Genomic DNA, 11,425 nt, shown 5'->3' with positions numbered 1-11,425 from the left:
TCTGTGTAGTCACTGTATGGTTGCATAAGATGGAGACTTGTTTACCTGATGTACTATCAATAAGGTTTACACTGTGTATATACTATGCTGCCGCCACTAGAGGGTGTAACTTGTGGAGACCGGGATTTCCTGCCCTGGTGGCAGGGGCTGTATAAAAGGGTAGCCACCATGCGGCTGCCTCATTCTGGAGTTACGAATAAAGGACCTAGGTCACTACGGTTTGAGTACAACACATTACAGACACAATGAGTACAAATAGTTGCATCCCTATATTAATGCAAATTGTTGTTGTTTCTGCAGGGGTAGGCCATGTCGTGGAAGTGCTTGATTTTTGGTCTTGTGTCGATTGTTGACGGGTTCCACTCCTGTCCAAGTGTCTGCATCTGTAGCCGCACGCAGGATAATCTAACAGTGGACTGTACAAGCGCAGGACTCCACTTTCTTCCATTTGATATACCCAAGGACGTCAACATTCTAAAGTTAAGAAATAATTCAATTCAATTAGAAACAAATTCTTTCCAGAATACATCAGATCTTAAAGTGCTTCATCTTCAGATGAACAAGCTCATCTTGCTCCCAAATGACTTATTTGCTTGGGTTCCTCAGCTAAGAGGGCTTTATTTGTATAGCAACCAGCTATCACACTTACCAGATAATATCTTCAACAATGTTCCCAATCTAGAATACCTTCTTCTTAATGGAAACCAGTTAGTCAATGTTTCTAGTCAACTTTTCCTCCCCCTGAAGAAACTCAAGACACTAGTTTTGTCCAACAACCATCTCCAAGTGATTTCCCCGGGTACTTTCCTAGGTTTGGAAGCATTGAAAGTATTGTCTCTGGCATTCAATTATCTCTCTGTTCTTCCAGAGGCACTTTTTGAACCACTGCATAATCTCAGAATATGTGCTCTCAACAACAATAGACTGGAGTCCCTCCCTGAGAAGATCTTCTATGGTTTGCGAAACTTGACCTGGATAACGCTGGCAAATAACAACCTCCAAGAGTTACCCAATAAGCTTTTCAGCCACACGCCGCTCCTGAAACTCCTTCTCTACAGTAACCAACTGGAGAGGATACCCACAGGACTTTTGCATTCTTTAAAGGTAGGACAAAATCATTTAACATTAACATTCACTGAAATATTCAAATAACGAGGACAATGGTGGAGTGGGTGGGGGAGATTTTAACTAACTAACAACACACAATGGTAGTCACTTGGGTGTTTTATGCAATGTTCATGTAAAGTTTCGGTTAATGTGGTGTCAAACATTGAAACCTTTATTTTTAACACTTTGCGTTCTTGGACAGATTTGTGTGCACCTTTGGAAGTGGCTTAGTGAGTTGCAGTGAATGGTGAGGTGTAACGGTAATGGTGATGAGTGTGAAAGGAATGGCTTGGGCATTGTAGGGATGCTTTATGGTGTTGGTGTGGGGTAGTGCCAACCTGGCGCATCATGTGGCAGTCAGGGTATACAGCTTCAAGTGAAGTAAATCTGGCCATGGTGAGGCCATCTCTGGCCTCCCGGGCAGCAACGTGGTTGGGTGCTGATGCCCTCTGTCCTGTGTTATGTCAGGTGATTGCGGAGAAGTTTGGTGGTGTTGTTGTTGATGCTACTGTTGTGCCTGGTGCTGCTGGTTTTGGGGCTGATCGTGGTGGGATTCTAAGGACCAAGGTGAGACCGTATAAATGGCACTCATGTTGATGGAAGAGATGGGAGGTGAAGTAGAGCTGATAGAAGTGATCTGTCAATGGTGATGGAGGTAATGAGGTCAGACTGGATGGAGACTTGTGTAACAACATAGTGAATCTGCTGTGGAAATGCAATGGGGAAGATATTGTGGCTGAGGGAAGATATCTCTGTAAGGTGGGAGCTTTTACTGTATATTTGAAGCTGTCAACTCAACAGCTGATTCAATGGCCACTGAACTCCTGCCTCAGCCTGATAGACGTGGTCCACGACCAGCGTGAACCCTGTAGGCGAGCTTTGGAATGCAGAAGGTGAGCTGAAATTCATTCTTAAGTGGTTCTAAACAAGCCACATTACCTGAATTGTGTCCCCCGCTATGAACCCACGCTGCATGTCGAGTCTGCCCGCTGATCCCCCGGAAAATCCAGCTCTCGGTCTCTGTGCTCCGCAGGGCTTTCCGGCAACCTTCCCACTGAGAGAAGAAATTTCTCCTCATCTCAGTTTTAAATGGGCGGCCCCTTATTCTGAGACTATGTCCCCTAGTTTTAGTTTCTCCTTTGAGTGGAAATATCCTCTCTGCATCCAACTTGTCAAGTCCCCTCATTATCTTATATGTTTCAATAAGATCACCTCTCATTCTTCTGAACTCCAATGAGTATAGGCTCAACTTATCTTCATAAGTCAACCCCTTCATCTCTGGAATCAACTTTGTGAACCTTCCCCGAACTGCCTACATTTAAATTATAAGTTGCTTTTTTATTTTTTCTGCTAAAGTGGATAATTCATGTTTTCCCACATTATACTCCATCTGCCAAATTTTTGCCCACTCACTTAACCTGTCTTTATCCCGTTCCAGATTTTTTGTGTCCTCCTCACAATTTGCTTCCCACCCATCTTTGTATCATCAGCAAATTGGCTACATTACACTCAGTTCCTTCATCCTTCAATCTTAATACAGATTGTAAATAGTTGAGGCCCCAGCACCGATCCCTGCGGCACCCCACTAGTTATTGTTTACCAACCGGAAAATGCCCCATTTATCCTGACTCTCTGTTTTCTGTTAGTTAGCCAATCCTCTATCCATGCTAATATATTACCCCCGACCCCAAGAACTTTTATCTTGTGCAGTAACCTTTTATACCTTATCTTCTGGAAATCTAAATACACCACATCCACGAGTTCCCCCTTATCCACCCTGATTGTTATATCCTCAAAGAACTCCAGCAAATTTGTCAAACATGATTTCCCTTTCATAAAACCATGCTTGATTGAATTATGCTTTTCCAATTGTCCTGCTTTTCTTCGAAATAGTGTCATGGGATCTTTTACGTCCACCTGAGAGAGCAGTCGGGGCTCTCTGTCTCATCTGAAAGACAGCATCTCCAACAGTGCAGTGCTGTCAGTACTGCACTAGTGTGTCAGTCTAGGTTATGCGCTCAAGCCTCTGGAGTGGGACTTAAACCCACAACCTTCCGACTCAGAGGCACTGAGGCTAATGGTACCACTACTGCCATCACCCCAGCTGCAACCAGCTAACTCAGCACAGATCGGTAATTTAACTTAGGACCTTCTGATTTGCTCCGTTTAGTCACTGAATGAATTTGCTGAGAAGCAATAGCAGTGAGGGTGTAATCTAATCAAAGTGTCTGTATGGTTTATGGATTGAAATAGTGGATATCCAGGATTGAGTGGCAGGCGAAAATTCAATCAAGTGGTTCGGAGTTATATGTGGGAGCTGGAATTTATATTCTAACAGCTACATGATAAAAAAATAATGTGTTTTACAGGACCTCACTTACTTGGATCTGCATGAGAACCAGTTAGAGTTGGTGCCTGATGGAGCATTTGAGCCACTAGCTAACCTCAGTACCATCAGATTATATCAGAACCCCTGGAGGTGCGACTCTGGTAACAATTACCTTCGCTGCTGGATCAAACATCACAGAAATACTGTCAAGATTGGGATTATCAGCAAATCGGACTCTGTGATATGTCAGACACCACAGCATCTGGCAGGAAGCGCCATGGTGAATGTGACTGACAGAGAGATGGGAAAATGTTAATATTTAGAACTCATTACCACCCATCAGATCACTCACAGAGGACACTTAAAATAACAACAATCACTTTAATGCTAAGCGAATATTCCTGCAACTAGAACAGAACCATGTTATGCCTTTAGCTGTTGTAGTTCCTGTTACAGAATATTGCCGTTAGTTACACAATATCACTAAATCATCTTGTTCTGCAATTTTTTTCAGTTGTGTCAGTCTTTGAAAAGCTTTTAATTTTAGGCACCCAGAGCCTGTATCAAGCTCTAAATTAGGTAAAGCGTGTTTAGATGCCGAGTGATGTTTCTCTGTATCCGTCCAATCATTCTCAGACTGCACCAAAATAAAATGTCTCCAGTTTCTGTACACTGTGTTCTATTTGGAACCGCTTCTCAATTAAGAACCATCTTCAATATGCCCTCGAAATGGAGTTACAGATTAAATATGTTTGCAGAATGATGTAGGTAGTCAGGCTGAATGCTGGGAAATCAAGATAGCAATTGCTAATTAAAATGATCAGTTCTTATATAAACAAAACATTCCTTACCAGTGATAGAAAACAAGGCATCAAGATCACAAACATAGAGAAAGCTCATTAGGGGAATAAAAATATATCATGCCTATCTGGACCTGCGTGAGACCCTTCATTAGTGAGAACCTGAGAAGCTAGGGAGTAAAAGTGTAGCCTGGCATGTCTAGGTACTGATGCTTAATTAACTTGGACCTCAACAAGGGTGCCAACATTGCTGTGTGAGGTGATTGCCAGCAATAGGGGTGAAATCTTTTAATACGTCATTTAGATTGGTTAATAAAATCAAAGAGGTTTCTTTAAAATCAAGGATATATAAAATGTTTTTTTTACACTGCAGCCAGTTCAGTTCAGTTCTTAGTTTAGTAGTTTTAATAGTAAAAAGTTGTAAGAGTTTTTTGTCTAGTCTGTGTAGAAGGGTGCCTCTGTAAAAAAATAGAAAGTGCAGCTCTGATAGGGAGAAAGAGAGAGGTTACAGAAGTTAAGATTGTATGGCTATCCAGTCAGACATAAGTGTTTCACTTAAGTGTAAAAGTTTTCCTGAGGTTTAAGCCAGCTGGTTCAAATACAGCTACCCATGACAAACAGTCCCTCTATGTCAGCTCTTATTGAAAAGGTTGTAGACGTTCTGGAAACATTGCTAACTACAAGCATATAGGCTTTAATATATTCATCAGACTGGTTGCCTAATGCTGTTAACTACTATCTAAGGAGTCCAATCCTAAATTAATGTGACTAATTTATATCACTCTAAGAGACTGATCTCAATTGTAAGTTTATAATCAGCAAGCTAGATATTGCTGAACTACTGTGATACAACTGAACTGCCTTTGTAACCTCTGTTATTTATTTAGTCAGTCAACTCTATTTACTAATTATTTGCCTATTCAATGTTTAAGTTTAAGGCCGCGATTTTACAAATCTCAGCGGGTCCGTGACGAACGATATCGGTGGTGGGTCCCGACCTCGCTGCTGGAACCATCCTGGCCTGTGAAATGAATTTCCCGAAATGGGCCGTGGTACGCCCACCGAGTGCGTTTCCCGGCCAATTAGAGGAAGCGTGTCTGGTGATGTCATTTGACGACGCATCATCAGCCGGTTTCCTTAAAGGGACTATGCACAAATTGATTTTGACATTTGTGCTGTCAGTGTTCTACAGCATTGAGGTGCTGCAGACACTGACAAGCGCTGCACAGAGGTGCAGGGCTGCACCCAGGCTCTCCGATGACTCCCACACATGTAAGTTTATTTTACTTGCAAGGGAGAAAACAGGCCACAGTCAGTCCCTACTGAACTCTCCGTACCCATTTCTCTACAAACAAAGAACACATTGGGTTTTTATACAGTTACTCAGCCTATAATGGCCAGACATTCAATACATGAGACATACATTGATTTGAATGGACACAGCCCCTTGTCACTCAAGGTGAAGATGGTTTCCATCCCGCCTACCCCTGGGATCTTTCTCCCAATGTGTTTCTCGGTTGTTTATGCAGTTTTGGAATGTTATCTTATCTCTCCGTGCTCTTGCTCTGCTTTGACCTTTGCTCTACAGGGTACCAGTTTTGCTCATGTGTCGGTTTGAAATCAACTATCCCTGAGTTATCTCTTCTGTAGAGACAGCAAGGATCTGACGAGGCCTTGAGACAGTGCAGATGCACATTTTGTTTCTTGGTTTAGGTTTTGCAAAGATTGTTTCTATCGAAAACACTTTAACCATCTATTCCATGTCTGATTTGTCCAGTGTGACTTATTGCCCCACTTCAGGTGTTATATAGACGCAGTATGCCACCCATAGGTGCGATGTAGATGCAGTATACCACACATAGGTGCTATTTAGATGTAGTATATTACCCATATATGCTACGTAGATGTAGTATACCACTACTGTATTCAGTACTCTTAGCAAACACCCAGTACTTTAGGAGCATCCTGGAGAGAAAAGAAAACCCATGGCTGTTCTTAATTGCAACACTGTCCCATGATTTGTTTTAAAGGCTGTGAAATATGCTTTGGTCCTGGGTAGCTGTATTTATAAAATGCTGCATCAATGAAAAATTTCAAGGGACTTTGCAATAACCCCACACAGATATATTTGCCCTTCCATCACCTTCCTCACTGCCTGACACACTTGGCCCTGCTCACAAAGAAAGACTTGCAATGATAAAACGTCTTTTACAACCCCAGGGCCTCCCAAGGCTCTTTACAGCCAATTTTTTCAAGTGTAGTCACTGTTGTAATGTAGGAAGTAAGAAGATTCTGTTGTCTACCTGTCTTTTTTTATATTTGTTGGCAGGGTGTGGCCATTGCTGGCAAGGCTGCATTAATTGGTCATCTTTAATTGCCTGGAAAGAATTGCTTACAATGGAGTGGCTTGCAAGGTTACTTTAGAACACATAAAAAAATAATTCCATGAGATGGGACTGAAGTCACGTGTATGCCAGAACAGGTAAGGTTCCCATCCCTTAAAGACATTGGAGAACCAATGTTAATAAGAATGTAATTGACAGCTGAATTAACCAGTGATCACATGTTCCAGAAAGTGGGCAGAGCTTGTGCAACAATACATTAGAGGGGGAGATTGCACACCGCTCTTCAGGAGCCGCAGTCAACAATTACACAGGTATACTTAATTTTTGCATGAGACTGGATTTGGGAACAGTTTGAGAAGGATAGGGTGGCGGTTACTTTAGGTTCAGCAGGATTGTTTCTGTAAGAATCTTAAGATATGTGTAGAGGTGAGGGAAACATGGGAAAGGAGCAAGCTTTATTTTAGCATTGAACAGCAGGCAGCACTGAGCCAGGTGCAGAGCAGACTGATACTGAAAGCAAACTGAGGTCTGAAGTAAAAACAACAAGGTGGTTCTGTGGATTAGGTTTCCAGGTTAACCATTCACTGGTGACCATTAGGTGACTGTTTCCACTTTACTGCTGCTTTGCTATCAACCGATATATTATGGTACAGAAACAATTGCCATTCAAGTTTGTTTGTAAATTATAAGCTCTTAACCTATATTATTAGTGCAGGTGGGTGTAAAGGGAGAATAAAAGATGAGAAGAGCTACTGATTATATTAAATTACAAATGCCTCTAACACTCTGTTGTGTATGGAGAAAGAGTCAGACTGAACACTGTGAGCTCAAAGTAAAGTGTGACCTTAGTCTTTTATTGCAGGTCTCCAAAGTGCCCCTCCAACCTGTGAAGCCTTCTTAAATACCCGTACTCTCAAGGGATTATAGGTTCCCTTGGGGCTCCAGGGGATGAGCCCTCTGGTGGCTGTATAGAGTAAATACCAGTCCACATATATAACAACAGTCTCCCCGCCCCCCCCCCCCCCCCCGCAAAGTCAATAGTGTAACTATTTACAATGTGAGTCGATCTGGGGCCCTTCTTGCCCTGGTTGATCGTCTCGGTGTGAAAGCTGGTGTTGTTGAGTCATTTGGTGGGCCCTCGCTGGGCTGCTGTACAGCTGGCCTTGCTGGGCTGCCTGGTGTGTTGGGCCCTGCTGGGCTGCTGTGGATGATGGGTTCTGCTTCATGGTCAACCATGTTGCCAGTTGCCACTGGTGTGTGTGTTGGGGGATCAAAAAAGGTAGGGTCCAAGGTGGGTTGCTCAGGATAGTCCGTGAATCTGAGTTTAATTTGGTCCAAATGTTTCCGGTGAATTAGTCCATTTGAAAGTTTGACCCGAAATACCCTGCTTCCCTCTTTGGCCACGACAGTGCCGGGAAGCCACTTGGGACCTTGTCCATAATTTAAAACAAATACAGGATCATTGATTTCAATCTTGCGAGAACACATTTGCACTATCATGGTATGCACTTTGTTGAAGCCGCCTGCTCTCTACCTCACCAGATCAGGGTGAACTAACGAGAGCCTTGTCTTAAGTGCTCTTTTCATGAGCAGTTCAGCAGGTGGGATCCCAGTGAGTGAGTGGGGTCTCGTGCAGTAGCTAAGCAGGACTCGGTATAGGCGAGCCTGCAGTGAGCCTTCAGTTACTCTCTTCAAGCCTTGCTTGATGGTTTGCACTGCTCTCTGAGCCAGATCATTGGACACTGGTTTAAACGGGGCAGATGTGACATGTTTGATCCTGTTACGGGTCATGAATTCTTTGAACTCAGCTCTGGTAAAACATGGCCCTTTGTCGCTCACCAGGACATCAGGTAAGCCTTTCAGTAGTGGCAGTGGACGTGCTAGCCGACATTATCTCACATTCAATCCACTTTGAGTACGCGTCTACAACCACAAAGAACATTTTACCCAAGAACGGGCCTGCATTGTCGACGTGTACCCTAGACCATGGTTTGGAGGGCCAAGACATAAACTTAGCGATGCCTCCCTGGGGTACATTGCTTAACTGCGAGCATGTATTACATCTGTGAACGCAGGACTCTAAGTCCACATCACTACACGTGTGATCTGGCTATCGCTTTCAACATTACGATGCCTGGGTGGGTACTGTGGAGGTCATTGATGAAGGTGTCTCTGCCCTCTTGGGGATCACTATTCGATTGCCCCACAGAAGGCAGTCTGCCTGTATAGACATTTCATCTTTGCGCCGCTGGAACGGTTTTTATCTCTTCCTGCATTTCCACTGGGACACTGGAGCAGCTCCCGTGAAGCAAACAGCTTTTGGGTTCTGGCTGGTCCAGGTTTTGATCTGCCGGGCAGTGATGGGTGATTGCTCACTCTCAAATGCTTCCATAACCATGGCTAGATCTGCGGGCTGCACCATTTCCACCTCCATGGTGGGCAATAGCAGCCGACTGAGAGCATCGGCGCAGTTTTCTGTGCCTGGCCTGTGGTGGATGGCGTAGTTGTATGTGGACAACGTGAGCGGCCATCTCTGGATGCGGGCCAATGTGTTGGTATTTATCCCTTTACTCTCGGAAAACAGGGGTATAAGTGGCTTATGGTCAGTTTCCAATTCGAATTTTAGCCCAAACAGGTATTGATGCATTTTCTTTATCCCATAGACACACGCTAAGGCTTCTTTTTCAATCATGCTGTAGGCTCTCTCGGTCTTAGACAGACTCCTGGATGCATAAGCAACCAGCTGCAGTTTCCCAAAATCATTAGCTTGTTGCAATACACACCCGATGCCATATGACGACGCATCACGTTAGTACAAAATGCTTACATGGATCATACAACACAAGCAATTTGTTTGAGCATAATAATTTTCTTGCTTTTACAAAGGCATTTTCTTGGTTTTTGCCCCAAATCCATTCGCCCCCTTTTCGTAATTAGATGTGCAGTGGTTCTCGCAGTGTGCTGAGACCGGGTAAGAAGTTACCAAAGTAGTTCAAGAGTCCCAGCTCTGTCACGTTCTGTGGCCTCGGTGCATTCTCGATTGCCTCCATCTTCGCGTTGATGGGGCTGATGCCATCCGCCGCAATCCTCCTTCCCAAGAACTCCACTTCAGGCACCAGGAAAACGCACTTCGAGCATATTAACCTGAGCCCCATGCAGTTGAGTCGACTAAGAACCTCCTCCAGGTTCTGCAGGTGCTCGACTGTGTTCCAACCTGTGACCAAGATGTCGTCCTGGAAGACCACGGTGTGCGGGACCAACTTCAGTAAACTTTCCATGTTTCTCTGGAATATCGCTGCCGCTGATCGGATTCCAAACTGGCATCTGTTATAAACAAAAAGACCCTTGTGCGTGTTGATGCAGGTGAGGGCCTTCGATGATTCCTCCAGTTCCTGCATCATGTAGGCTGAAGTCAGCTCCAGCTTCGTGAACGTCTTTCCTCCAGCCAGCGTTGCAAAGAGGTCGTCGGCCTTTGGTAGTGGGTATTGGTCCTGCAGGGAGAAACGATTGATAGTTACTTTGTAATCGCCACAGATTCTGACGGTGCCGTATCCCTTGAGGACTGGGACAATAGGATTGGCCCACTTGCTGAACTCGATCGGTGAAATGATGCCCTCTCGTTGCAGCCGGTCTAGGTAGATCTCTACCCTTTCTCTCATCATGTACGGTACTGCTCTTGCCTTGTGACGGATGGGTCGCGCCCCCGGAATTAGGTGGATCAGCACTTTTGCTCCTTGAAATTTCCCCATGCCTGGTTTGAACAGCGAAGGAAAGTTGTTTAAGACTTGAGCACACAAAGTGTCGTCAGCGGCTATTGGCGCTCGGACATCATCCCAGTTCCAGTGTATCTTTCCCAGCCAGCTCCTGCCAAGCAGCGTGGGACCATCGCCCGGTACCACCCAGAGTGGTAGCTTGTGCACCGCTCCATTGTAGGAGACCTTTACGGTAGCACTGCCAATTACATGAATCAGTTCTTTCATGTAAGTTCTTAGTTTCGTGCGAACTGGACTTAAGACTGGCCTTGAGGCCTTGTTGCACCTCAACCTTTTGAAAGTCTTTTTGCCCATGATGGACTGGCTCGCGTCCGTCAAGCTCCATTGACACTGGGAGTCCATTTAGTTCAACATTCAGAATTATCGAGGACAATTCATGGTGAATGTGTGCACACCATGTACCTCTGCCTCCTCTATTTGAGGCTCTAGTTCATCGTGCTCCTCCGTGGATCTGTCCTCCTCTGCAACATGGTAGTTTGCAGGTTTAACAGGCTGAGCAGCTCGCCTGCACACTCAGAGGTGTCCCATTGTTCCACAGCCCTTGCAAACGTATCCTTTGAATTGGCATGAATGGAAACGATGATCACCCATGCAGCGCCAACAAGGTGTTAATGGCCTTGCATTCATCACCCTTGATGGTGGATTCTGAGTCATCTGCAGGTATGTATGACCTGCCCTGTACATTATGATTTGAAACAACAACTTTGTTCACAGTACTTGTAGCAGCACTTGTGTGCTGAGAGATTTGTTTTGCATTGTCACTGGTGGCAATGAACGCCTGGGCTATCGCTATGGCCTTACTCAAGGTTGGGGTCTCTACAGTCAAAAGTTTGCGAAGTATGGTTTCGTGACAAATGCCAAGTATGAAAAAGTCTCTGAGCATGTGCTCCAAATGTCCTTCAAATTCACAATGTCCTGCAAGGTGTCTTAGCTCGGCAACATAACTCGCCACTTCCTGGCCTTCAGACCTTTTGTAGTGTAGAACCAATACCTCGCCATCAGAACGCTTTTCTTCGGGTTCAAATGCTCTAGGACCAGTGTGCACAAATTGTCGTACGATTTCTCCATGAG

The 11,425-nt window shown here is 44.6% G+C and overlaps 2 protein-coding genes across 2 annotated transcripts in view; both read left to right on the top strand.

The window, feature by feature from the left end:
• Positions 1–305: 305 nt before the first annotated feature.
• LOC139229275 (carboxypeptidase N subunit 2-like) lies at positions 306–4,068 on the top strand. Its single transcript, XM_070860937.1, has 2 exons — positions 306–1,104; positions 3,477–4,068. Exons 1-2 carry the CDS (start codon positions 310–312, stop codon positions 3,750–3,752), a joined length of 1,071 nt encoding a protein of 356 aa, XP_070717038.1. The 5' UTR covers positions 306–309; the 3' UTR covers positions 3,753–4,068.
• A 2,775-nt stretch (positions 4,069–6,843) lies between these two features.
• Positions 6,844–11,425, top strand: part of padi2 (peptidyl arginine deiminase, type II) — a 44,199-nt gene continuing 39,617 nt past the window's right edge. The window contains exon 1 of the mRNA XM_070860936.1: positions 6,844–6,892. The gene's annotated coding sequence lies outside the window, so the exon portion shown is untranslated. The remainder of the gene's footprint in view (positions 6,893–11,425) is intronic.

This window comes from Pristiophorus japonicus, chromosome 18 (genome assembly GCF_044704955.1).
Source record: "Pristiophorus japonicus isolate sPriJap1 chromosome 18, sPriJap1.hap1, whole genome shotgun sequence".
In the NCBI taxonomy this organism is placed as follows: Eukaryota; Metazoa; Chordata; class Chondrichthyes; family Pristiophoridae; genus Pristiophorus; species Pristiophorus japonicus.
Note: the sequence above shows the minus strand (reverse complement) of the source record. Positions and strands in the feature narration are given on the sequence as shown.